Genomic DNA, 26720 nt, shown 5'->3' with positions numbered 1-26720 from the left:
ATAAGATAAGATAAGATAAGATAAGATAAGAACAACTTTATTAATCCAGAAGGAAATTGTTGTGCCAGAGTTACAGAAAAAATACTATAAAGTGTTTTAGTAAACAAGTGAGAAAACTATAAGTGTCTTAGTATATAGATATATATATATATATATACACACACACACAAAATATATATATTTTGTAAATTGGGAATTATTTTGAAAATCCCCAACCGGAAGCGCGTCGTAATCTTCCTTTTTTTTTTCCCCGGCCGCCAGCAGCAGACGTCCGCCGGAGGAGCGGAGCGGCAGACCGGAGCGGCGCCGGCGGTCCTTCCAATGCAGGGCAGCGGGGAAGCAGCGGCCGGCGGTCCGGCGGCGGGGCCCGGGGCCCCGGTGGACTGGAGGCGGAGACCCTGCAGGACCTCGGCCGCCTTCGCTGCAGCCAACTCGGCGCTGTGGTAGGAACCGTGACGCAGGGACAGGGACCCCCCACACCCCACCCCTCCTGCCGGGAACCCGTCATGACTTGCATTTAGTAAAAAAAAAAAAATAAAATAAAATAAATTAAAATCAGATGCGTGGATGCAATAGACCGCGTTGAGTTGTGCAGGACTAAAAAAAAAAAAAAAAAAACGAAAAAGAAAACAACAAAGAAGCGGAGTTTGTGAAATAGTCATTGTTTTCACGGTTTTTAATCATTTCCATGGATATATTTATACGCTTGTGTGTGTTTATATAAATATAGAAGCACTGATCCAGGATATAAACAGCTACTAATTTGCTTGTGAACTTCCTTTATCCACAAAAGCTCAATTTGAGGACATTGGAGTGGTTTTACTCTTTTATTTAATTTCCACCTTAGGATGTACAAAGTCCTCTGCCTGTCCATCGATCTATTGACTTTCTATCTATCTATCTATCTATCTATCTATCTATCTATCTATCTATCTATCTATCTATCTATCTATCTATCTATCTATTTTTACTTTCTGTCTCTTTCTATCTATGTATTTATGTATTTTGACTATCTATCTATCTATCTATCTATCTATCTATCTATCTATCTATCTATCTATCTATCTATTTATTTTTACTTTCTGTCTCTTTCTATCTATGTATTTATGTATTTTGACTATCTATCTATCTATCTATCTATCTATCTATCTATCTATCTATCTATCTATCTATCTATCTATCTATCCATCACTATAACATCATTTGTATTACAATAAGCTGTCTGTCCATCCATCCATCCATCATCGATCAGTTCATCTGTCAATTCATCCATATTAATCTACATTTTTACAACTGTTATTATTATCCATCAATTCATCCACCCCTCTATCTATCTATCTATCTATCTATCTATCTATCTATCTATCTATCTATCTATCTATCTATATATTTCTATTTCCTTTCTATCTATGTAATGTTTCATCAGACCCCAATGCATTGCTCATATAATCCACAGGGGGCGCTGGTGCCCCTAGTTTGCAGGGATGCCGGTGGTCGCCGGGCGGTTGCCGGGCAACACACCTGCAGGTGTTTTTAAAAAGTACACCGTGAAAGAGCGCCACTTTAACCGGCGGTTGTCGCCGTCGCCGTCGGCGGCAGCAGAAACCCTGGATCACCTGGACGACCCGTCCGTGTCTGCAGGTTGGTGTCCGTCAGCCCCCTCCGAGCGTACAGCCTGCTGGCCTTCCTGCTGGCCCTGCTGGTCGTCATGGTAACCCTGAGAGACGCAGCGCTCCGCGGCGACACAGGTGACGCTAGCCGACGTCCTTTCCACGCTTGCGAATCCTTTTCTGTTGATTTCCAGATGTTTGAGGTCACCGCTGGTCTTCTGGAGGTTGGTTTAGAAGCACAGCTGGGGGAAGCAGGCATGGAGGTTCATCTCTGGCAGTCCTTCAGAGGGACATCAGCTCGGGGTAGATGTTCTGGAGATAAACTCACATGGACAGAGGAGGGATGGAGGAGATCTGAGGAGAAGGATGGAGACGTTGGAGGTCTAGAAGAAGACCAGAGAGGAGGTTTATGGATGGTGGGAGAGACAACAGGTAGATGGTCTGGGACGAGAGGGTAAAATGGAGCCGGGTGATTGGCTGATGGTCAGATGGAGCCGGGTGATTGGCTGATGGTCAGATGGAGCCAGGTGATTGGCTGATGGTTAGATGAAGCCAAGTGATTGGCTGATGGTTAGATGAAGCCAGGTGATTGGCTGATGGTTAGATGGAGCCGGGTGATTGGTTGATGGTCAGATGAAGCCAGGTGATTGGCTGATGGTCAGATGGAGCCAGGTGATTGGCTGATGGTCAGATGGAGCCAGGGGATTGGCTGATGGTCAGATGAAGCCAGGTGATTGGCTGATGGTCAGATGGAGCCAGGGGATTGGCTGATGGTCAGATGAAGCCAGGTGATTGGCTGATGGTCAGATGGAGCCAGGTGATTGGCTGATGGTCAGATGGAGCCAGGTGATTGGCTGTGAGCTGGTGTGTTTTCACAGTGAAGCAGGAAGTGGAAAGTGTAGGTTTCTCTCCGCTCGCCCTGCAGCAGTGATGAAGCACAGGTGGAAGCGAAGTTTGCGTTGCCGTGAACAACAATAGATCCGGCGCCGTCTCCCTCGGGGGGCGGGGCAGGGGTCGCCATCGCTTTTATCGCCGCTGTTGTCGGTAAAGTGTGTGTTCAGTAACCTCCCTAGCGGGTTTAGCATTAGCACATTAGCATGCAGCAGCTTTACTCACTGACTCCTCTCTCTCCTCTGCAGGAGCGCAGGTGTGGCGCAACATGGCGGCCAGGTAGGACACACACACACACACACACACACACACACACACACACACACACACACACACACACAAGTCGATCAGTCACTAATGTCTGAAAAGCCGTCATGATGACAATAACCACACGCACACACACACACACACACACACACAGACATGTATACACGCACGTACACACACTCATGTATGCATGCACGTATTGGCGTGCGCACGTACACACACACGCCTGGCAGGGCGGTGCCGTTGTCACCTGCTGCGGTCCGTCACGAGGGTCCTGAGGGTCTTTGTGCTTCCACTCTCAGGCAAAGCCTTGTAGGAGATTAACTGCTGACAGCTGGGCCAAGTGTGTGTGTGTGTGTGTGTTTGTGTGTGTGTGTGTGTGTGTGATCTAAAGCACATGAGTGAAATCAGTGTTTTGGCTGTTTGACCATTTGAAGGTTTAAATTCAGCATTGCTCATCTGATCTTCTGGTCTGCCTGGGTTCTTCATGTTCTCCTGCCTGAGGTCTCCAGATTCTCCAACTTCCTCCAGAAGTATAAAAAAAGTCGTCGGGTTCATTGAAGACTCGAAATTGTCTTTAGTTGTGAATGAGAGGCTAAAGGGTGGGATGATTGACAGCTGACCGAGTGATTGACAGCTGACCGGGTGATTGACAGCTGACCGGGTGATTGACAGCTGACCGGGTGATTGACAGCTGACCGGGTGATTGACAGCTGACCCCATTCAGGTTAAATTTGTGTCAGCTTATTTTCAGTTTACTGACTGTATCCTGGATTTTCCACCTGAACTCATATGTGTGTGTGTGTGTGTGTGTGTGTGTGTCATGCTTAAGGTATTTTTTAGAAGTGGACAAATGTCATGTGATGGTTGTGTTGTGAGTAAATGTTGTGCGTCTGTTTTCCTTCACAGTTGTGAAACCTAAGTGTGTGTGTGCGTGTGTGTGTGTGTGTGTGTGTGTGTGACTCAGCTGTTTCCTCACACATAGCGAGATTAGCCAATGGGCTCTCTCCTCTGTGAACGGGAGGGGCGTGTTCCCCGGCTGAGGGCCGTGATTGGCCGAGAGCCGGGCGGTGGAAAAAATAAACCCCAACACAACAAAGACGCACGCAGTTTCATCACATGCTAAAATAAAAAAAAACTCTTTTTTTATGGGATAGAATATTATGGGATAGAATTTGAAGTTGAATGGAAGCTGAAGGGGTATTTCCTCCTCCCGCCCACTTTCAGGCGTTTATGGCTCCCCGGGTGGCGTCACCTCGCCGGTTGGGGGGGTCGCCTCTCAGAATGTTGTGTGACCTGGTTATTTTTAGAGCGAGGCGTTGAAATACTGGCGCCGGGGGCTTCATTGAGGATAAAAACAGGAGCGTCCGTCGCTTGTGTCTCGGAAGAGATCGCGCCCGCCGACCCGCCGACCGCCTTCTTTCTGGGATTTAATCTGTCAATCAAACCGCCGCCGCCCGGCCTTTTTTTTTTTTCACCGCTTCTTCTTTCGAACGAGCGACGAGAGGAAATGGTGCCCGAAGACGGCGGGACCGGCCTCAGGTACGGCGGCGTTACGACGAAAACCGGACGAATCCGGTCCAGCCTCGGTTAGATTGACGTTGCCGCGGGAACGGGAAGGGGGGGGCGAACACGCCGTGACCTCCGGCGGCAGGATCCTGGGGTTTCCGGCCGTCGCGGCTTTTCCTCAGATTACGACCGCGCTTGTTTTTTAGCGCTCGCCACCCGTGGAGGGAAGGCGTGATTGTGCAACCACCCCCCCCCACCATGGCGTGCACGTTTCCCCCCGTCATCAGCGCCGCCATGCCTTCCCTGTGAGGAAAACAAAGCAACGGCGCCCGGCTGGAGATCCGGTCTTGAATCTCTGGCGCCGTGGATACCGGAGACGCCGCCGGAAGGGCTGGGTTGTGATTGGCTGCCGCCTCGCCGAGAGGGAAGCGGCGTGTTGTGGATGCACGGCTGGGAGGAGGTTCTCGCCGCCGTCCAGCGCTCTCACGGATGGAAGAACCTGATAATGGGAGGCCTCGTCTGAGGAACCTCAGGTTCTTCTAGGCTTTTACCGGACATGTCTGTGTTCTGTCCTGAGGAACCTCCAGGGGTTTCTAAGGAACCTCCTAAGTCTTCTGAGGAACCTCCAGGGGTTTCTAAGGAACCTCCACAGGTTTCTGAGGAACCTCCTAAGTCTTCTGAGGAACCTCCAGGGGTTTCTAAGGAACCTCCAAGGGTTTCTGAGGAACCTCCAGGGGGTTTTGAGGAACCTCCATTGGTGTCTGAGGAACCTCCAGGGGTTTCTAAGGAACCTCCAAGGGTTTCTGAGGAACCTCCACAGGTTCTAAGGAACCTCCAAGGGTTTTTGAGGAACCTCCAAGGGGTTTTGAGGAACCTCCACAGGTTTCTGAGGAACCTCCACAGGTGTCTGAGGAACCACAACAGGTGTCTGAGGACCTCCAAGGGTTTCTGAGGAACCTCCACAGGTTTCTAAGGAACCTCCAAGGGTTTCTGAGGAACCTCCAAAGATTTCTGAGGAACCTCAACAGGTGTCTGAGGAACCTCCAAGGGTTTCTGAGGAACCTCCACAGGTGTCTGAGGAACCTCCACAGGTGTCTGAGGAACCTCCAAGGGTTTCTGAGGAACCTCCAAAGGCTCCTTGAAGTTCCTGCCTGACGAGACTCCAACGCTCCTGAGGATCACTAGGTTTTCCACTGATAAATCTCATCTGAGGAACCTCAGAATCTTCCAGGTTTTTACCTGACATAATCTAACTTCTCTTCTTGAGAAGAAGGTGGTTGAGGAACATCAGGCTTCCAAGGTTTCTTCCCTACATATCTGAGTTCCTGTCTGAGGAACCTCCACAGGTTTCTGAGGTTTCTTCAAGGTTTTTACCCGGCATATCTGCGTTCTCCTCTTGAGGAACCTCCTTCCAGGCAGCCTCCCAGCTTTCGTGGAACGGTAGAACGTCTGATCTCGCACACGGCTCATCGCTATTAATGCTCAGCGCCGTCACGTCTCCCTGGAAACATCTCCGCACGTGCCTGGAAGGCGAGAGTTGCTGACCTTCTCCTTCGGGGTCACCTGAGCCGTCTGGAGATATGAGACGCTCATCTTTCTCCTGCAGGCGGGTGGAGATGTTTACGTCTCCACCGGGACCTTCTCGGATCATCTCCTGGTTACCGAGGAGGTGGGACGTGGTTCTCCTGCGAGGCGGCGGCGAGGGAAGCACTTCTCCCATGTGCCGCCTGTCAGACGTTCAGTGGAGAAGATGACGTTTGCGTCCGACTCGTTGTCTCCTAAAGATCTTCTCCGTCCCCTCCTGACCGGTGTGGTGTCACGTGACAGGGCGGGTCGCGGCGCCGGAGGCGGGGCCATCAGATCACATGACACCGAGACCTCCAGGTCCACAGAGGGAGAACATCAGAACCTAGCTAGCAAGTTCATGGAGCCATCAGATAGACGTTCCAGCACCTCCAGGAAGTTCTAGTGGGAGCCCCTGCACGTCGTTGCCGTGGGCGACGGCTGACCCGTCTCTTTCCCGCCCCGGCAGGTGGGAGATGATGGACTCCGGTCCGGACCGGCGGTCCCGGGCAGGACCTCCACTGGCAGACTCCCTCAAGCTCTTCATCCAGGAGACCTCGGCCTTCAAGCAGCAGAACCCCGGCAAGGTGAGGCCACCATCTCCACACGTCCACGCACGTTCACGGGCACGGGCTGGATTGGTGTGAATGAGAGGGTGAATGTTGGACGTCTCTGTCCGTGGCCTTGCGATGGACGGCGTGATGGACATGTTCCTCAGTGATCTTCTCCTGGTTCCTCCCCCAGTTCTGCCTGCTGGTCTGCAGCATCTGCACCTTCTTCGCCGTCTTGGGACGCTACATTCCAGGGATCGTCATCTCCTACGCTCTGGGTGAGCAGAGCCGCAGCCCGACGCTGGAGGCATCACACCCGAGCTGACTGTGTGTGTGTGTGTGTGTGTGTGTGTGTGTGTGTGTGTGTGTGTGTCCTCACAGTGCTGTCCGTCTTCTTGTGGCCCCTGATCTCCTCCCACGAGGTTGGACTGTGGCTGAAGCCAGTTCTGCAGAAGCTGGACTTCGGCATTGGGGAGCTCCTTCGGAAGATCAAGGAGGATCACGGTCAGTGTGTGTGTGTGTGTGTGTGTGTGTGTGTGTGTGTGTGTGGAATCGCAGAATCACTGATGCCCTTGTGTTCCCCCCATCAGAGAGGAGGCTGCTGAGGTCTCAGGCTGAGAAGGACGCCGTGGAGTCGGACCTGTCCTCCATGTTCCCCAAGGTCGGCGTCCGATCTCGTCCCGATCTAATTGTGGGTCCAATCAGGACGGAATGAGACCCGGCATCATGTGATCCACCTCCAGAAGCTCTCAAAACAAGATCTTTAATAAGATCTCCTGTCTCGTGTTCTTCATCGGAGTCTTCCAGCTGGCAAATCCTAACTTCTCCGTGTGTGTGTGTGTGTGTGTGTGTGTGTGTGTCCTCCAGCTGGACTCCACGGCCTGTAAGGAGATGTCCGTGTCGGACACGGAGGTCTCCGACGTCACCTGGACGGACAACGGCACCTTCAACCTCTCTGAGGGCCACACCCCGCAGACGGAGAACTCTGAAGGTAAGGTCTCGGGCTGGAGAAGGTTGCGGGGAAACTTCTTCTCAGGTTCTCACCGGCCGCTTCCTGAGACAGATCTGGACAAAGAGGAGGTCTTCTCCGGCGGCCTCCACGAGTTCCCCTCCCTGGACAACGGCGCCACCACCAACGGCGACGAGGAGGAGGACTTCAGCCTGGGCCCGCCCCCCGCTCCGCCTCGGAGCTCGTCCGAGTCCACGTCGCGCACCGTCCGCCCCGAAGACGCCGCCCTGGAGATGGTCCACCAGCTGGCGGGCAGCGTCATCACCGCCGCCGTCACCGCCGCCATCCAGGAGAGGATAGAGGCGGCGGCGGCGGTGGCGGGCTTGCCGCGGGCGAGCCGCCCGCTGCTGCCGGACCCGGCGGAGGAGTCGGACAGCGAGGCCGAGGACTTCGAGCTGCTGGACCAGTCGGAGCTGGAGCAGCTGGAGGGGGAGCTGGGGCTGGGCGGGGCCGAGGCTCCCGCACGGGAGGAGCCGCAGGACGCCGCCGCCGCCGCCGCCGCCGCCACATCAGCTGGGTTTTTCTCCAAACTCCTGCGACGCCAGTGATGGAGGAAGATCTTCGATGGAGAACACGCGGGCGGAGCCTCCAGGGAGGGCGAAGACTTTTACGGCTTGCGACTAAATAATGTTCCCACTGTTGTTTTCTCCTGTAGGTTTTACCGGATCCAGACCCGGATCCAGAAGCTCCGGTCTGAAGCCGAGCCGGTTCGCTTCAGTTTTGTCAGCGTGCTAAAGCACCTAGCATGGCGTGCACACGTCCCGTCCTCACCGTGCGCCGGATTTGTCGCGTCGAAGCCTCTGGGTTTGCAAAGAGGAGCGGGAAGCTCGCACCCCTCCCCGACCTCCGGTTTTATTCCCTCGCCTACCTCAGCTTCCTGTTTTGGACCCAAAGGCAGACATCTAAATCCCTCGCGATCTCCGAAGATCACGATCTGCGGTTTTGTTTCTCTGCGGCGCGATAATCCAGACGTCCCCTCGCCATCACCGCCCACCTGTCCTCAGTGTCAAGCGAGTAATAATTGTTTTTCCCGTCCTCCCGCGTCTTTGTTTGCACTTTTAACATGTCCGGTAGCCGCGCGCCTCGGTGTCCCGGACTCGCTTCGCCACGCCTTGTACATTTCAGAGACACTGTTTTTATAATAAAGTCACAGCAACCCCGCAGCTGCTCCTGGTCTGTAGAAGTCGTGTCACGTGTTGGATTTTGGATACGGGATGAGGATCACGCGTTAGCCGTTAGCAAGGAGGAGAGACGTCCAGAACGAGCCGCACCACCTGAGGGCAGACTTCGTTTTTCCACAGAATTGAATTAGCCGTTGGCTCGGTCACGCTGGTTTCCATCGGGTCCAGGTCCGGTGGCCGGCACGGCTCCATGAAGCCGCTCAACGTCCTCGTCTTTGGAGATCCAGGGTGACTTGGTGAACACCCTCAAGCTGAAAGGCGCTTCTGTGATTTAACCTGCTTCTCAGAACGCTCCAGACAGTCATCCCCAGGCTCTGCTGGGACCGCTTCATGAGGAACGGCTGCCCTCTGGCTGAATTCCACCAAATCATCCGTGTTATGGGAGAGAACAACAGGAAGTCTGGACAGAGCGACAGGAAGTTCAGCACAAACACATCGCTGACTGAGCAGACCGTACAACAGTCATAACGATAGTAATTCATCAGTAGCTCAGAGCACACGATGGAATATTTAAATACATATAAAGCCTAAAACGTGCAAGCGATGGAGCACTAAATGCAGAGTTACCTCTCAAAGGTCGAAATCAAAAACATCAGGCAGACATCATTTTGAGTTTCTCCCCTCCAGCAATTCACACATTGGCCGCTAGATGGCGCTGTTGCACTCATTTTCAGATTGACTGCAACGAAAAGTGTAGCGGGTGCTTTCCGTCCTCCGGCCGGCGGGGGGCGCTGTGACGCGGTCCGATCTTGCGTCCAGTCCGTGGAAAACTTCTTCGAGTGAGCTAACGCTGTAACGCCTAAGTGCGGGTGACGGTAAGTTTTTGAGTTCACACTTCAAAAACTTTATTTTTTATACGTTCGTTGATAAATTGCTTGTTGTTTTTAAACTAACTGCCATGTGAATGGGTCGCTAGCTGTCTAAGCTTGCTACAAAAACAGTGCTTTAGCTGGTAGCAGCTAGCAAGCTAAAGCAGTGATTTGTGCTTAGCTTGTAGGCTAATGCTAGCAGCCTCTTAGCATTAGCCTGCTATCAGCCCCTTGATTGGCATGGGTTGCTAGCGCTAGGCTGCTAACCGCTATGCTAAAGTTCCAGACGGGGGAGTCGAAAAAAGGGTCACACCCATTTTTTTTCCTTTCATAGGAGGCTACAAGTCGGAGAAGCGAGACTGCTGTAGGACTTTTTGGACCGGATCGACCTTTAAAGGACGAATCTCCGCCCGGATAAAGGTACCTATTACTTCTACAAACTTCGATATTTTGTTTTCGCGACCTCGTCTAGTTCCCCGTCTTTGCGCGGCGTAATGTGCCCCAGCGTGTTTGACCGTTCAAAAAAATCACATAATATTTATCGTTTAGATTCAGAATCTCGCCCTTTTTTCGAGCTATCTCCGCAATCCTCGTGAATTAACACGTATTACGTCGTAAAAGTTCATAACACCGGGTATAAATTGGGTGGGCATCGCGAGTCGTTTTCGGGCGAATGTTCTGGAACACCGAAGAAGTCGACGGACGAAAGGGGGTGTATATTCTCTATCTATTCATTATTATTATTGTTAACACATGAGATTCTATGGAAGTAAAACACAGCTTTAATGCACAAAATGTGTGTGGAATAAGTTTGGGCGCCTTCGGAAACGTGGCGAACGGGCTGTGTCATTCATTCTTCCGGACCGCTTGATCCTCCGGTACCTCGCCATTCCATCGTCCTGGTCTTCAGGACTTGTGATCTTCTGTGGAACAGAGTGTCAACCTTCTCCGTCCAAACATATTCTCTGTATCCTCTTCTTATAAATCAGCTAATCTAATGTCCTCCTTCACACCACCCATGAATCTTCTCTCAGGTCTTCCTCTAGACCGGGAGTGCCCAACCCCTGGTGCCCGGATCGGTATCAGTCCGCACAGGAAATCTTTCTTGGTACAAATTAGACCTTCCGTTTCTACTTTTGTCTTATTGCAGCTCTTAACTCTTCTTCTCTCCTTTGGGCTTTTCCCTTGATGGGTCTCTAAAGCGAATCCACCGTCGTCATCTAACCCTATTCTTTGGGTCCTCCTTTCTCACGACGCCCATAAATCTTCTCTTTGGTCTTCCTCTAGACCTCTAATTCCAACATCTGTCTACCAATATTTGTACCATCCCTCTTCTGTGCACGACCCAACCAGCTCAGTCTGGCTTCTCAGACCTTCTCTTCTAAACATTTAACATGCGCTGTCCCTCTGATGGGCTCATTCCTGATCCTATCTATCCTGGAACCTCAGCATCTTCATCCCTGCGACCCCCGTCTCTGCCTCCTGTCTTTTTGCCGTTGCCGCTGCACTTAGCTGTGTTGCGCCATCTCACATATCGGCTACCACAAGCTAGCCCTTGGAAAAAAAAATGAGCCGGAAACAAAAGTTGTCGAAAGCTTTTTCGGGAGGGAACGAGCAAACGACGAGACCGCAGAAGCGTCGCAGGCTGTCAGCAAAAAGAAAGCTGCGTTTAAAAGAAAATATCAAGATTCCTACACAAGTTACTGGTTCATTGCAACAGGTGAAACACAAGATGTGCGCCCGCTATGCATTATTTGCGGTGAAAGGCTAGCTAATGATGCTATAGTGTGGCCTAATATAGTATAATCTTGTATTCAGGTTAAATACTGTAAACTGACAAAAGTTTTTATTTGAATCCCTGCGCCTCAAACTGGTCTGTGAAAACATTTCATGGTCAACTGGTCCCTGGTCCAAAAAAGGTAGGGGAGCGCTCTAGACCTCCTGCCTGGCAGTGCAACCCCAACATCCTTCCCCCAATATATTAACCATCCCTCCTCTGAATGTGACCAAACTATCTCAGTCTGCCTTCGGCTCTGCTTCCTGTCTTTTCCTCAACCCGCTGTCTCCAGACCTTATAGCATCGCTGCTCTCTCCGCTGTCTTGTTGGCCTTTTCTTTCAATCTGGCTGATACTCTTCAATCACCGCTCACCCCTGACACTTTGCCCCGCCCGTTCCAACCCAGTGAATAGAGTTGAGATAGATTATCATTGCATCGTGGGTTGGTTTGTGATAAAAAAATGGTATGTATGTTTGCAGTTGGCAACATCATATGAATTCGGTTGGGAATTGGATCTGTCAAGCCTTGTGCAGTGTTTAAGGAGCAGGGGGGTTGAATACTAAGAAGGAAGTGGGATAAAGGCCACGCGGCTGCTGCCATCTTTCCATTGCCAGCTACAAACTGTCGCCCTTTGATTTCTTCTGGTTGCTTGGTTCCCGCTTTGTTTTCCACGTTGCTGAGCGAGACACCGCATGAACGTCTGCTCCCCCGGGAGCCGCTCAGTCCGTGATGGGTGTAACTCAGGATTCCCCACGAGTGATTAATCAAGGGCTCAAAATAAGTCACCAAAGATAATTTTGTTTGCAGGGTTAGAATTTATGTGTGAGCTCATTGTGAACAACGAGTAGTGTCCCTTTTTTTTTAAGTGTGTTCAGCTGTTATGCTGCTCCTTCTGAATGACTCACGTTCCACTGTTCCATTCTATGAATCATCCCCAAAAGTAATGTAGCATTCCAGTAACCCAACCCTTCTCTTCCTGGTTTGAAATACAGCCATCTTCCGCAGATTTCCATTTTGAGGACAGGCATTTTGGCTGCGGCGACCCGCTCTGACAGGAGCGGTGCGTGAATCTTTCCTTTGCGAGAGAGAAATTCCAGGCCGGACGTTCGCTGCCAAGTAGAGGAGAAATGGATCACCCCAAGACCAGAGAGGAGTTCTTGAAGTACGCCAGAGAAATCAGGTTGGATCCAAGCACAGCGCACACACAGCTGCTGCTGTCCGACGCCGACACGAAGGCAACGTTGATTCAAGAAGTCCAGTCTGATGCCAATCACCCAGACAGGTTCGTGGGTTGCTCTCAGGTCCTGAGCAGAGAGAGTCTGACCGGACGGTGTTACTGGGAGGTGAAGTGTGTAGGGGGAGGCTTCTGCGTCTCCGTGTCTTACAAGAATATCCCCCGTTCGGGGGACGAGTGCACCTTCGGAAACACCGATAAATCCTGGGCTTTGGATTTCGACGAACAAAATTACACCTTTTTGCATAACAACGACCTAACGGAGGTGCCGGGTCCCGCGTCCAACACGGTGGGCGTGTACCTGGACCACGACGCGGGCGTCCTGTCCTTCTACAGCGTCTCTGACACCATGACGCTCCTCCACCAGGTCCAGACCACCTTCAGCCAGCCTCTGTACGCCGGGGTCAGTCTTTACTTCCCGTACGGAAACAACGCCCAGTTCGTTCCGCTCAAGTAGACGGAGGGCTGCGCCGCATCTTGCCGATGACCATCTTTCAATCCACCCACTGTTGCCTGAAGCTTGTTCGAAAATAGTTACCGTAGTTGTGTTACACTCATACATTTGTTCTCCTCTGTTAGAAGTAGGATTTGTTCTCAGAAGCAGAGATAGCCTGACAGACTCATTATAACCCCGCTGCTATTCACCCTCCATGTACTTCCTATTAAATCTTGGCTCCGCCTCTGGACGCCGACAGTATTGACTCTACTAGCTAAAAGCTCTTGGAAGTCGTATTCCCGCAACAACAGTGCTCGTGTTTCTCTGTTTTCACTCCAGAGGTTAAGATAACGAGTTTCGTGTTAATTTTTTTTGTCTCTTAAGTTGCACCTTTAAGTTTGAATGTGTTTGTTCCTGCTAACAGTCAAACTTCAGCGCTTGATGTTCTGTCAGCCGGGCACCGGGTGCTACACGGGCCACGAGCAGAACAAAAAAAAAGATGATTCAATGCTCCGTCTGCAGGATTCCCCCTGAACACTGCTTATGCTCTTCGCACTCACTCTTATCTATGTTTGCAGAGCGAGGGATTATACGCTCGTCCGATGCAGGACTTTACCCTCGTTGCCGTTAACCCGAAGTCTTTTACATTTTAGCCATCGTAAGATAACATGAAAGCACCAATGTACCGCTTTGATTCCTGCACCGCTGGAAATAAAACTCAAACAAATCAGCGTGGCTCTGTCTTTATTTCTTCCTTCTTCTACCCTGCTGATGTCTTAAAAACCTCAGCCCGTAAACTTGTTCTGAACCTTTTGTGCACAGCGGTGGAAATCCTTTTACTTTAACCAGTGTCTGGACACTTGGTTCATTGAACACCTGCATCCTGGATAACACCACCGGCCTCAGGTTACAGGACTGGAACATGGATAAATAACCATCTTGTCTGTTGGAGACTGATGTGATTTAAATTTGCAGATTAGGTTTTTTTTTTCGTTAAAAAGACAAAAGCTGTGTTGAAATGTTTTGAACTGAACTCAAAAACTTCACTTTCTAGGGAAAGAAGGTTGTATTTTACATCCCTCCACCAGATGGCAGTAGGGTCCCATGAGCTTCACAACAATGGGAGAATCAACAGGTGATGCGTTCAGGTACGTCGAACACAAAAAGCACGATGGCAAGTTGACAACAAAGAAGGAACAGAAGTAAAATCCTTTTTTAAGTGAAATGAGATGCTGATGTTCCCCCAGGTTCTCTGCGAGGGCCTCCTCCATGGGTTCATGAGATCTTCAATGTTTCTGCTCAGCGGTTTCTGGGCAAGAGTTGTACGTCGGACGGATTCCAACCCGTGACTTTTTACACAACGGCACGTCCAAATCATTCACAGAAAGCCCGTCTGCTTCAAAGGCACTTCGTTCATCGAGCGGCTTCTTCACATCTACTGCAACGAGTCAGTCACAAAGTTTACTCCACGTTTCATAAATGACTCGCTATCCCATAATAACCCAAGTGTGCCAGAAGTCACCATGTGGCAATGAACAGTTTGCCAGCTTCAGGAATCAACACTTTGTCATCTCACAGCTTTGGAAAAAATTTTTTTTTTTAAATTGGGGTGTTGAAACGGGCAGTTTTGATTGGTTGCTCGGGATCACGAAAGAACGTGATTGGCCTGTAAGTCGCCCGAGCTACCAAACGGGTATCACAAGGGCTAAACAAGACACAGAGGGTAAAAGAGTAGCGCCCCATAAAAACTCAAGTGTTCTCATTTGTTTCTGATCTGGGTCCGCAGCTAGCGAGCTTTAGCGGACGTTACTGCCAAATGCTATTTGTTTCTGAAACACTACCCTGTTTGGAAACCTTGCAGTTCTATGTAGATTTACCCTTACAAAGATAGTAGGATTAACAGCAAGCATGAGATAAGAGGCTAGCTGCTCTCGGGCTAATTAAGCTATCTAGTTTTGCTCAGATCAAACCCCTAGTTGAATATCAGTGGTCATCATTAGCTATATTGTATCCTGTTGTTTTGTTCATCAGACAAGCTACTTTGTTATAGCGATGTTGCTGTGGGTTTGCTAACGTGCTAGCATTCGCTCCTTCTGATAGGACCTGCTAATGTAAGTCATTTATTGAATCTACAGCCATTTTTACCTCCAGCATGTTAGTTTATCAACGCCATGTATGGCTTCCTGTCATCAGTCTCATCTCACACAAAAACATTAGCTAGCATTGCTAACAGCCGTTCACTTCTGGACCTTTTCTGGTCCACGTCCCCAGACCTGCGCCCTGCAGACTTTCACTGAAGTGTTGCATCGCCCTCTGGTAGCGCTTGGCAGCCGTCTTGGAGGTGGAACACGACCTCCAGAAGTCTTCTGCGCCCCATTTCTGCCTCTGCGCCTGAGAGAAGGAAGCCGAAACACGTCACTTGCTGGCTGTTTTGTGAAAAGACAAACTAGCGCCCACTCACCAGCGTCTGCAGCTCTTCCCAGCGTCTCACCAGGAAGCGCCTGCTGAGCCGCGACGGCGCCCCCGAGCCCCTGGTCCTGCCCGTGGAGGCGCTGATGGCCTCCACACTGCCGTCCCCGTGGCTCCAGTTCACACTGACGTCCGGCGCCTTCCCGCCCACGTGGCCGTCTCGCCGGCTCAGACCTATGTGTGCACACAGGCTGTCAATAGAAAGGTAGGGGGTCACAAGTCCTATTTGGGGTTAGCAAACGTTCCATCAAGGGAGCTGTTGTGAACTGGACGTGGGACCAACAGGAATGTCCTCAAGTGAGGACCAGGGTCCTGGTCCCCTCCAGACCCTGCTCCCAAACCATTATGTTTGATCCGCCAAATATGTTTCCAGCTTATGGGAGTGGAGGGAACCTCGGGGTGTGAGACCTTTGGTTCCCGTCGAGTCGGTTGGACCTACACCCGAGGAGCAGCCGCTGGCGTCGGTAGGGGAAAGGCGGGTTTCTGACCGGGACGAGACGGCGGGTCAGGGCCCGGCTCAGGTGACCCGTGTGGCTCAGCGTCCCCACCGTCAGGCTGCGCAAATAAACCGGCTCCAGGAGTTGGGACAATAGCGCCCCCTGCAGGCCCAGGACGCACCACCTGTTTGGACAAATCAACATGCAAGCACTTGAAATTGGAGGACGCTGCGAGGAGCTAAACTTGGTTAGCTTCTTGTTGAAATCGTCTTGTCGTGGCAGCTGGACTTGACTTTCTTCACTTGAAGACGTGTCACCCCTCATCCTGGAGGCTTCTTCAGTTTCCAAAGGTACCTGCCAGGGTTTTGGGAGGGTCTCGATCAGGGGGTGGGCAAACTACGGCCCGCGGGCCACATCTGGCCCGTTGGTCTTTTTAATCCGGCCCGCCAAAGATTGATACAGAATTCATACTTGATGTGAATGATTGAATGATCGGATCAATGAATGTGGGAGCTCAAACGGGAGATTGTTTCATTTTTGGAGGTACTCCAGAATTTTCCTGAGCTGAATGACACAGATTGGTTTTGTGATTTAGCCTTTACTGTGGACATACTGATACAAGTGAATGAGCTGGACGCGAAGCTACAAGGGGAAAAAACGGTTTGTGCATGAAATGCAAGCAAACCGAGATGACTTTATTTTTAAAAAAAAAGTGTTTTTTTTTGTTTTGTTTTTTTTTCTTTTTTAATATGTATAGTATCTTGTGCTGACGCGGCCCGTCTGTTAAATTTTAAAAGTCAATGCGGCCCCTGAGCCAAAAAGTCTAGATTATGGCGGCTTGTTATGGAAATGGAAATATACATTTGGGAAACTCCCCACAGGTCAACCGGACTGAAGAAGCCTCTGGGATGAGGGTTGAAAGGTGAAGAAATTCAAGTCCAGTTGCCATGACAAGAATTCACCATGACCTGGAGGTCATGAGAACCTCCACAGACATTTGGAGACTCTCGTCCATCTAGGTCGGGCTTTTGTCGTCTGGATTTCATCCACGGAGGTTCTCGTCACTCCGCGTTGAGTCAAACTCACTTGGCCAGTTTGTCGGTGCAGGACATGCTGGAGGAAGATCTACCCGGAGACACACCTTCCCTCTCGCGATTGGCTCTCGCTGCCGTGGCGGGAAGCGTCCCTTCGCCGCCGCTCGCCTTCACCCTGAGGTGACAGCGGAACCCCCGGCTGGCGCCTGATTGGAGATTCGAGGCTGACGGTTAGCGTGGCGGTTAGCATGAGGGATGGAGGAACAAGAAATAACGGGGGCGTCTCACGGGAGGCGGTGGCGTCGTACGGGCGGTGGAGTCTACCGTCTCCGCACGGCGGCAGGCCGACGTACATGTGGAGGAGGACGCCGTCCCGCAGCCGGAAACCACCGGGGATTTTATTCGGGACAAAGATGGAACGTCCCTTTCCGTCCGGAGGATCCCTGCGGGAGAGGAGCGAAGAGGGGAAGCGGAAAAACCAACAGATGGAGACGAACCGTCCGAGCCGAGAGGACTTGGAAGTCGGCTCGTACCCGAGCAGCAGCTCCAGCTGGCCGTAGAAGAACCGGAGCAGCGCTCTCCTGCAGAGGACCTCCGCGTGGCAGTCGCCCACCGCACCACTGCGGTCGCGCACGCCGTCCAAATCCACGCACTTGGTCCCGGTAGCCAATGACACGACCCGCGCCGAGGCCAGGTCGAACCCTGCGGGGATGGAGGTCCTGGGGTTTATGTTTGAATGACATAATAGTTGGAATGATATTATCATCGCCACAGGAGGAGGTCCAGGTTGGAATGGGTGGAGAAAAGTGTCAGGGGTTCTATGTGATAGAAGACTTTCAGCCAGAATAAAAGGAAAGGTGTACAAGACAGTGGTGAGACCAGCGATGATGTTTGGACTAGAAACTGTTCCAATGACCAAAAGACAGCAGGCAGAACTAGAGGTTGCGGAGATGAAGATGTGGAGGTTCTCTTTGGGAGTGACCAGGATGGAGAGGATCAGGAATGAGTCCATCAGAGGAACGGCACATGTTAGATGTTTTGGAGAGAAGGTCAGAGAAGCCAGACTGAGATGGTTGGGTCATGGACAGAGGAGGGATGGAGAATATATTGGTAGATGGATGCTGGAATTGGAGCTGCCAGGCAGGAGGTCTGGAGGAAGACCAAAGAGAAGATTTATGGACGTCGTGAGAGAAGATATGAAGGTAGTTGGTGTGAGAGAGGAGGATCCAGAGAATAGGGTGAGATGGAGAAAGTGGACTCGCTGTGGCGACACCTGAAGGGAAAAGCCCAAAGAAGAAGAAGAAGAAGAAGACAGGAGGAGGTCCAGCAACCCTCGTGGGTTCAGTGTTTGTCTGAACTGGAGGTCCAACCGGCTCACCTCTGGTCATCACCATCCCCGCCAGGACTTTGTAATGACCGTAGGACGCACAGGAGCTTCCCGTCAGCTCGGCGTACTTCTGCCTCACCAGGTGGAAGAGAGATTCTGCAAAGAACTGGGAGGAAGAAGAAGAAGAAGAGGAGGAGGAGGTAAGAGGGAAGTTCATGCATCTCCATTCTGCTTCCTGTCCAATATGCAGGGGTGCAGAGCCGCCCCTGTGTGTCTCTGTGGCGTTGAATCAGGATCTGAACCGGTGGGAGAAGATGCTGACGTCGATGAGCTCAGACACTCGGATCGACCTCCTCGGACGGCGCCGGCACAAGGCTGCGTGACGCCGCCGCGTGAAAACAATTATGCCGCCCCTAATGTGCTCTGGTCATGGTCAATAACATGGTCAAGAACATCCATTTTCATGAACGCCTGAAGCCGCTTAGAGTCACGTAGCAGAAAGATGGATTCTCGCCGTCTTGACGGGACGTTTGTGCGGAAGCCCTTCTGGTCCTGCAGCCAAGACCCACTCACCTGAGGAAGCTCTCCGTGGGCCGCGCCGCCCTGCACGCCCTGGATCACCCGGCGCTCTGGTCCCGGCTTCGGGGTACACAGGGACCGAAGCGCCGCCGCCGCCGCCCGGGCCTTGGCCAGACGTTTGCTGCAACCGCACCCTTCAAACACCCTCCCCTCCAGCTTCAACACCGCGACAAAGCTCCTCATCGGCCTGCCGGGAACTTTCTCCGCCAGGCAGACGTACCCGAGTCCCGGGCGCAGCTCGCTGAGAAGCGCCACCGGGTTAAGTTGCTGTGAAAGGGAAGCGCCGGCGGCCTCCCTCGGGTCAGACGAAGGCGTCCGATCCGGCGCGAGCCCGGCAGGTTCAGCTCGTGTGCCCGAGAAGACCTTTGCGGGGTCGCCACCGTCTTGCTTCGGTGGCTCGCGGCCTGGAGAGGCGGCGTCGGGGAAGTCCACTTTATCCACCGTGAAGTCCGCTTGTGTACAAGTGTGGCCCCTCAGGGTAGCCTGAGCCTGGGAGGCGTCGGGGAACTGGACGAAGGACTGGAGGGCCAACTCGGCCGCCCGCATCCTGGCCTGCTTCTTGGTCGGCCCTCGGCCCTCGAAGCGGAAGCCGTTAACCTCCACGCCGACAGAAAACACCGGAGCATGCGGCGGACCGCTCTTCGACAAGATCTCGTACCGAAGACCGGGTCGCAGCTCGTTCAGGTGCACCACCGCGTTCTTCTGAGCGACGGTCCAGGAGGCTCTTCTGCGGCAGGGCGTCCAGCCCGTCCCATCCACCTGCGGCTGCTTCCTCTTCAGGGGAGTCGGTCCGCTTTTGCAAAATCCCGACGGGTGACGCTTTCTGAGCGGACGCCGGTCCAGTTGGATTTTACGGTCCCGGTTCTCCTTCACCTCTGGACCGGTGGAACGTGCGGACGGATCAACATCTGGGGGAGGAAAAAAAGGGGGTCAACTCGAGTTTGACTAGTTTGTCATTGAACCGACATCCGACCGATGTACCGATGCATCTAACACTTGCCTGAGTCTTCTGCATCTTCACCCAATAAGTCTCCAGCATCTTGATGTGTGATCCCACCAAAGAAGGTGGACGACACGCCGCTCCGTCCTGTCATACAGAAACACACACACACACACACACACACACACACGCACCCAGGTGTGGTCAGGAGACACCGACCTTCACAGAAACAAGATCTTTCACAGTTGTGGTTGTGGATTTGTGGATCTACAAAACGACAACAACCAAAATGGCCGTTCCACTCCAGAACTCCAGGTTCTCCACTCCAGAGCCGTCTCGGCCTGGTCTCATTTCACCAGATCGGATCGAGAGAAGTGTGTGTGTGTGTGTGTGTGTGTGTGTGATCTATCCGGGCGTCAGCTATGATGCGGCTCCTCCTGTGAGGTCGGCGTCGGAGCCGTGACGTCGCACAGGCCGGACACGAGCGCTATGATGCAAACAAAGCCTCAGTTCACAGTCGCTGTCGAAGCGGAGGCATATCTGCGGGCCGAACCCGTCCGGGTTTCGCATCTCGGTTGACGGAAGCCCTTCCGGAATCTCCTCGGCGTACCTTTTCCTTCTCCTTCTGGTTCGCTGGCGCCCGAGGTCATGAGCAGGAAGCTTAACTTTCCCAGAGTGGCCAAAGTGGGCTGCCTGAGCAAGAGCCTCTTGTTCATCATCTGCACCATCCTCTTGTTGTGCGGCTCGACGTTCATGGGCACGTGCGCGGAACGGAGCGCGCTGTCCACCGTGTCGTCCATCACCAACTTGGGCTCGTCGGACCCGGTGTGGTTCTCCATCCACCTGGCGGGGTGGGTCCTGTTCGTGGCCGCGCTGGCCGGCTGGATCGGGGCGCTCATGGAGATCACCGGCCTGCTCCATTTCTTCACTATCACCCTGTCCCTGCTGTTCTACCTGCAGCTCAGCGCCGGGTTCCTGGCTTTCCTCTACCGGGGTTGGATCACGGCCCGGCTCGACCTTTTCTTCCACCGCAACATGGAGGCCTACGGCCACGACCTGGACTCGCAGAACCTCGTGGACTTCACCCAGAGACACTGGTCCTGCTGCGGCGCCCGAGGGCCCGACGACTGGGATCTGAGCGTCTACTTCAAGTGTAACAGCTCCAGTTACCGGAGGGGGCACTGCGGAGTCCCCTTCTCCTGCTGCGTCACGGGCTCGGTGGAGGACGCCATCAACAGGCCGTGCAGCCACCACGTTCGGCTTCTCAACACGCTGGAGCAGCAGAAGTACATCTACACCAGGGGCTGTGTGGGCGAGGTCGACCAGTGGTTGCTTATAAAGCTGGTCACCGTTTCCCTGATAGTTCTCGGCACCGCGCTTCTGGAGCTCCTCGCCATCTGCCTCACTAAAAACCTCCTCCACGGCATCTCGCCGAGGTCCTTCAGCGAGCCGTGACGGCGGAGCCGCAAAGAATCTTACCGATAACTTGAATCAAGGCTTGGCGGAAGAATCACATGGCGCAGGGGAGGCAGCAGAAGGAAACGGGGAATCTTAAAGTCTTGGCTCATCATTCCGATCATCTGTGTTTATTTTCCAATGTCGATGTAGTTCCCGTCCCGGGACGGGAGCGAAAGGGTGAATAAAGGTCCGTCTGTACAGAAAGGTCTCCTCCCTCGTGCAGATGTTCATTGGTAACTATGGCAACTCGCCACAACCCCCTCTGTTGTCCGTCCGTCGTCTGAATCTTCAGGCCTCCCCAGATGTTCCCGGTGCCTCCAGGGTGTCCCAGATCTTCCCCGAGGTCTCCTGGTGGGACGTCTCCTTCTGTAACTCCTCATCAGGAGGCGTCCAGACAGGGAACTGTACGGGAACTTGCAATGACGGCCATTATTCCCCTCCAACAGGAACAGGAAGTGCCGTCGTCCAAGCAGAAGAGTCGGGGCTTCTCTGCTTCGGCTGAGATGGAGCGTCGGCTCAGACGTCCTCTGACGAGGAACCGTTTTGAACTCGGGATAAACGTCAGAAGATGCGGAAAACGAAGACGCCTCCTCACTTTGCTCTCGACACTCGTCAAACCAAACAGGCAAAGTTCCTCCATCCAGATATTGTTAATGAACCTTATTTAATAGAATAATGAAATTAGACATGGGGGGGGGGGGTCCAGGGCCTCTGTGTGTGTGTGTGTGTGTGTGTGTGTGTGTGTGTGGTCTGACAGCTGTGAATAATCTCATTGGCAAAGCTTAATTAATGGCAAGTGGTGTCATTTGCTCTAAATGTGCCGCGTCTTTGCTCAAGGACAAAGAAGTAGAAGGAACTAGCAAAACGGCTAGGTCTACGGACACAAAATGGCCGACAGACCAGATCCATGTGGTCACAGTTTCCTGTGGAGCTGTGATGGCCGAGAGGTTAAGGCGTTGGACTCGAAATCCAATGGGGTTTCCCCGCGCAGGTTCGAACCCTGCTCACAGCGACATCTTCAACGCTTTCCCTGGTGTTGCTTCTTGGGAGTTTGATGAACCCTGATCGGAGCTCTTCATCTGGTGGAGTCCTTGTTGTGGTTTTAAATTGTATCCCCCCGTTTTTAGGCCGTCCAGCTTGATATGTCTCAGATATCCTTTTTTTGGCACCTTGATTACAGTTGAAGGATGCCTTGATATTTGTGTTTTGCTCTACAGCAGCTGTGATGGCCGAGTGGTTAAGGCGTTGGACTTGAAATCCAATGGGGTTTCCCCGCGCAGGTTCGAACCCTGCTCACAGCGACATCATGAGACCAACCACAATCTCTTTAATAATTTTACTACAAATGGACTTTGAGGGTTTCGCCCTGAAATCTTCCACACTTTCCAGAATCCAAAGTGACAGGATTGGGCTTTGGGATGAAGCCGTGCCACCAGGGTTCCTTGAAGGCCTTCAAGTCTGCTGGATTTTGAAGTCCAGGTTTGGCCCCTGCTCACAACGACCTGCCGGTTTAATCCAAAAAGCACTTCTTTGCTCCTCCACAGGAGGTATCTTCCCGTTTTTTTGCCCCAAATCCACCTGATGCTCGACTCCCTTCTGGGTTCCCTGTGGACGCTCCTCCACATCCAGCACCTTCTGCACTTTGAGCCGAATGGGTGACGAATCCACGTCGCCATCGGGGAGAAAGTGGTGACAGAGCAGCTGCTGGAGGCCCGTAATCCTCCCCGAGAGCAGGACAATCAAATCAGTTGAGATTTGACAGCCAGGAAACGACCGCTTGTTAATTTCACTGAAAAGCCAACAGAAGGGGATTTCACATCCAAACAGCTTTTGCTTGTTTTTTTTTTTTTTTGGATAAACTGAAAAGCCAAAGTCGCGTGGAAACTCTTATTCAAAAAGTCATTTCATTATGTTTTATGTAAGCTGGCAGATCAGTGTTCTGGAGTCTCGCAACCGACGCCGCAAACACCAACGGTCGTCCGCAGGATTGGGCGAACGCGACCCAAGATGGCCGGCTGTCAATCAAACGAAGGTCCGACCGTTCATTTCCCTCCACGACATTGGATGAACCTGCTGAAGAAGGAGAACCTGAACCACCTGAACGTTCTGGTGTTGGGTCCAGCAGAGGCATTAGCATAAGTGCATCCCGGGTTCGCTGGGATTGACCAGGACCCAGATTGAGCGGCGGCGGCGGCGGCGGTCTGGTGCGGTGGCTTCAGCGCAAAAAAAAAAAAAAAAAAAAAAGGGCCAGCAGGTCATTAATGAAAATGGAATAAGCTTTAGTGCACTTTGAACAACAATCGGACGGCGTAATCTGTGTTTACAGAGGATTAGCATGTGGAGAACAATGTGTGTGTTTAATCCCGAGGGGACGGCCCGCCGACACACACAATTAACGGGCCGAGCGTTCACGCACGGAACGGCACCGCCGATCAATAACGCCGTCGATCCCGACGTCTTCGGGACGCCTCGTTATCCGAAGCCGTCCTGCAAGCTGACGGAGGCCTCAGGGCTGTTTGGCCAATCAGAGCGCAGAAAACATCAGATCGATATCGGATCAATACCACCATATTAGCAATATCAGGGTATTGATCCCAATAGCATCCAGATCATTCGTGTGCGGATCAATACTTATATCTCTACACAGTGGAAGTATTGGTATCAGCACACACACACACACACACACACACACACACACACACACACACACACACATACACAACCACACACACAAACACACACACACACACACATATATGCATGCATGCACATAAACACATGCACACACACATATGCATGCATGCACATATACACACACACGCACACACACACACACACACACACACAAACACACACATGCACACACACACACACACACACACACACACACTTATATATAAAATGAGGCATTACATATTACATGTCAGTTCTCTAGCTTTTCTAGCACACACACACACACATATGCATGCATGCACATATACACACACATGCAAACACACGCACACACACACACACACACACACACACACACACACACACACACACACATATATATAATGAGGCATTACATATTACATGTCAGTTCTCTAGCTTTTGGGTTCCAGTGGATCCATGCAAGCCATATGTGTGTGTGTGTGTGTGTGTGTGTGTGTGTGTGTGTGTGTGTGTGTGTGTGTGTTTGGAGCACCCTGGGATGTAACCTGGAGGTCCAGAACCCACAGGTTTCCCCACTGGGCAGCGAGGAGCGGCCGAGGTGGACGGAGGTTGATAATCCTGTGGATTCCTTCAGATTCAAAGCCCTGCAGCCCCGGGAGCAGGTGAAGCCCCCGGTCTGGAGGAGAGCTTTTAGTTTGAAATATTACAAATATTATCAGAAACAAAATAGAACTGGGAGTTTTAATCCACTTTAATTTGATTTCTAGATATTTGTTTTTTTTTTTGGAGTTTCAGGAAACTTCTGCAGGACAGCGGGCGAGGAGGATCTAAACCATTGGAGAAGATGGTGGGACGAAACTTGGGCGAAGGGCCGCGGCACTGACCTCTGTCTCGGCTCCTCCTGGTCCTCCTGGTCCTCCTGGTCCTCCTGGTCTTCCTCCTGGACCTTCCCTGCGCGTCAGGCAGCTCCATCGGACGATCGTCCTCCACGCCGTCCCCCCTCGCAGGAGCTTCGCTCAGCTGTGCGGCGACGAGCCCAGCACAGGCTCTGACTTCACCGCCCCCCTTGACCCCCCCACTCCCACTCCCACTCCCACTCCCACTCCCACTCCCACTCCCACCCACCCACTTCCAAACCCCGTTCCGACCACACACACACCCTCCCAGCCCTGCTGCCACTGTGACATCACGAGGAGGAGCAGATTAAGATCCAGCATCATTGACTCTAATGGCAGTGTGTGTTTGCGTGTGTGTGTGTGTGTTGTGTGTTGAGGAGCCAAGTAGGGAAGATGCAGGAAGCTCACCAACTCCTCCACGAGTTTTTTTTTTCTTTCTTTCATTCCTGGAGTCAAACCTTCACCTGATGTTTGGGAAAAGTGACATCACCCCCATGGGTGCAGTACCGGTGTCCGCCTCTAGGGGTCGCTGTTGTGGCGCTGAATCAAATTAGAATTGTTAAGATTTGGAAAGTGTAAACACAAAAATAAGAAGATAACTGCAGGACTTGCAAGCTTCGGGGGGATTACAGCTGTAGATCACTGGGTCAGCTGTCAATCGCGTTTCGAGTGAAACATGTTCACCCTCTCAGTCACACCGATGGACAATTTGGTGTCTTCAATGAAGCTGCTGACTGTGTTTGCACTGTGGGAGGAACACGGAGAACCTCAGGAGAACCCAAGCAGGAGAACGTGGGGGCTTCACATAGAAAAGAAGGTGATCTTGGATAAGTTGTTCCCACGAGATAAGGACAGACTTGTTCCTGCCTCTTGGATCAGTGAAGTGAGGAGAAGGTCCACCTGCTCCATCTGCACCTCCTCGCTCTCCTGCTTTGCATCACAATACACCCTTTGCATAATCTCCCCCTCCTTAATTAGCCTCCGCTCGTTAATCCCCGCCAGTCACGGCCTCCGACGGCCGGTCGCGTGACATCGCTCGGAGCATCTTCTGCCTCTGGACCTTCAGGTGGACCTTCAGCAGAGCTCTCCTCTGGTTGGATGGATGGATTTATCAATTTGAGGTCATTTCTAATTGATCTCCTGATTAAAAACCCACAGCAATAGCAAACAACAACAACTTCTGGGTGTTTTCTGAGCATGTGTGTGTGTGTGTGTGTGTGTGTGTCATTGTCTTGCAGCGTCACGCCCTGATGCTCGATGGAGATTCATCTCACAGATAAGTAACGTTGACTGCAGTTCATGAATATTTGAACCGAGATGAAGATTAAAGATCTGCAGAGCTTCAGGTGGGATCACACACACACATACACACACACACACACACACACACACACACACATGATTATGCTTTATGGATAGTGTGTGTGAAGGCTGTGGGTCATCCAGCTCCTGGTTTGCATGATCTTGTGGAGGTTCTTCATCTCCAAACTGAAGAGCTGACCTTCAAGCTTAAATAACATTGGATCTTGCGCCCTCTAGTGGCCAGAGCAGAAGGTGCAGGATGTTCATATCTCCATCCTCTGAAGAACATCTGAGAGCAAAAGGAAGGATGCTTCATCTCCATCACTGCAAGAGGAAAAGGTTTCTTTTACAAAATGTTCTCCACAACTACACGACCTTCACCCAGGAGATCATCCTGATGTACCCTTGGAGCTCCGATGCCTCCTCTGACATTTTCTGGAGTTTTTTTTTTTTTTGTGGTGTAGGACTTCTTCTCCACCTTTCTTCCATGATCGATGTAGAAATGATTACCTTCCACGAGAGGGCGTCCTCTGCACAGCAATCCCAGCAGGGCCGTGAAGTTTCCAGGAAACTGACTGAAACCCTCTGCTTTAATTTGTCCTGCATCTTCTCCTCTTCATCCACCACATGCAGATGTGAGCGTCCAGGTGTTTTTCATCAATTAAAATGAGGACTTTCCTGATTAAAAACAACGGGAAACATATGGGAACCCATGCTAATTTCCAAATGGTGTTTCTATTATCTTCTTGATTCATCTGACAAGCCTTGTGAAGCGTGGAGGAGGA

The 26720-nt window shown here is 51.8% G+C and overlaps 3 protein-coding genes, 2 non-coding genes and 1 pseudogene across 7 annotated transcripts; 5 read left to right on the top strand and 1 right to left on the bottom strand.

Annotated features, from left to right (window-relative positions):
* The first annotated feature begins 229 nt into the window (after window positions 1–229).
* On the top strand, window positions 230–8563 carry retreg1 (reticulophagy regulator 1). Of its 2 annotated transcripts, XM_086172218.1 has the most exons (9): window positions 230–443; window positions 1642–1748; window positions 2750–2780; window positions 6310–6427; window positions 6585–6669; window positions 6773–6895; window positions 6982–7052; window positions 7259–7382; window positions 7455–8563. In XM_086172218.1, exons 1-9 carry the CDS (start codon window positions 322–324, stop codon window positions 7946–7948), a joined length of 1275 nt encoding a protein of 424 aa, XP_086028344.1. In that variant the 5' UTR covers window positions 230–321; the 3' UTR covers window positions 7949–8563. The 2 variants fall into 2 exon arrangements, with proteins under 2 accessions (XP_086028344.1, XP_086028345.1); XM_086172219.1 differs by lacking the exons at window positions 230–443; window positions 1642–1748; window positions 2750–2780 and adding an exon at window positions 4011–4310.
* Window positions 8564–9200: 637 nt separating this feature from the next.
* LOC147219397 (tripartite motif-containing protein 16-like) lies at window positions 9201–13568 on the top strand. Its single transcript, XM_086172262.1, has 3 exons — window positions 9201–9396; window positions 9725–9810; window positions 12161–13568. The coding sequence occupies exon 3, from the start codon at window positions 12296–12298 to the stop codon at window positions 12857–12859; it is 564 nt and encodes a 187-aa protein (XP_086028388.1). The 5' UTR covers window positions 9201–9396; window positions 9725–9810; window positions 12161–12295; the 3' UTR covers window positions 12860–13568.
* A 6-nt stretch (window positions 13569–13574) lies between these two features.
* Window positions 13575–24748, bottom strand: LOC147219393 (inactive double-stranded RNA-specific editase B2-like). 2 transcript variants are annotated; one of them, XM_086172193.1, is made up of 10 exons: window positions 24622–24748; window positions 19685–19771; window positions 18679–19592; window positions 18157–18271; window positions 17312–17480; window positions 17067–17221; window positions 16831–16984; window positions 15747–15928; window positions 15300–15481; window positions 13575–15229 (listed from the first exon to the last, which is right to left on the bottom strand). In XM_086172193.1, exons 1-10 carry the CDS (start codon window positions 24707–24709, stop codon window positions 15065–15067), a joined length of 2211 nt encoding a protein of 736 aa, XP_086028319.1. In that variant the 5' UTR covers window positions 24710–24748; the 3' UTR covers window positions 13575–15064. The 2 variants fall into 2 exon arrangements, with proteins under 2 accessions (XP_086028319.1, XP_086028318.1); XM_086172192.1 differs by having other exon boundaries at window positions 17067–17480.
* On the top strand, window positions 20273–21097 carry LOC147219396 (tetraspanin-17 pseudogene; annotated as a pseudogene).
* Window positions 22013–22094, top strand: trnas-cga (transfer RNA serine (anticodon CGA)). Its single transcript has one exon. It is a non-coding gene; the product is annotated as a tRNA-Ser (tRNA).
* trnas-uga (transfer RNA serine (anticodon UGA)) lies at window positions 22302–22383 on the top strand. Its single transcript has one exon. It is a non-coding gene; the product is annotated as a tRNA-Ser (tRNA).
* Window positions 24749–26720: the final 1972 nt, after the last annotated feature.

This window comes from Fistularia commersonii, chromosome 25, assembly GCF_037954325.1.
Source record: "Fistularia commersonii isolate RoL2024-O1a breed Wild chromosome 25, RoL_Fcom_v1.0, whole genome shotgun sequence".
In the NCBI taxonomy this organism is placed as follows: Eukaryota; Metazoa; Chordata; class Actinopteri; order Syngnathiformes; family Fistulariidae; genus Fistularia; species Fistularia commersonii.
Note: the sequence above shows the minus strand (reverse complement) of the source record. Positions and strands in the feature narration are given on the sequence as shown.

What these genes read in the sequence shown, in the direction of transcription:
- LOC147219397 (XM_086172262.1), top strand. Translation starts at nt 12,296, where the DNA reads ATGGATCACCCCAAGACCAGAGAGGAGTTCTTGAAGTACGCCAGAGAA.
- retreg1 (XM_086172218.1), top strand. Translation starts at nt 322, where the DNA reads ATGCAGGGCAGCGGGGAAGCAGCGGCCGGCGGTCCGGCGGCGGGGCCC. An exon ending in TGTCCTCCATGTTCCCCAAG is followed by an intron (nt 7,053 to 7,258) that starts GTCGGCGTCCGA and finishes TGTGTCCTCCAG; the next exon opens with CTGGACTCCACGGCCTGTAA. An exon ending in GCAGACGGAGAACTCTGAAG is followed by an intron (nt 7,383 to 7,454) that starts GTAAGGTCTCGG and finishes TTCCTGAGACAG; the next exon opens with ATCTGGACAAAGAGGAGGTC.
- LOC147219393 (XM_086172192.1), bottom strand. Translation starts at nt 24,709, where the DNA reads ATGGAGCTGCCTGACGCGCAGGGAAGGTCCAGGAGGAAGACCAGGAGG. An exon ending in GGGGATGGTGATGACCAGAG is followed by an intron (nt 17,481 to 18,156) that starts GTGAGCCGGTTG and finishes CCATCCCCGCAG; the next exon opens with GGTTCGACCTGGCCTCGGCG. An exon ending in GGGAAGAGCTGCAGACGCTG is followed by an intron (nt 15,230 to 15,299) that starts GTGAGTGGGCGC and finishes TCCTTCTCTCAG; the next exon opens with GCGCAGAGGCAGAAATGGGG.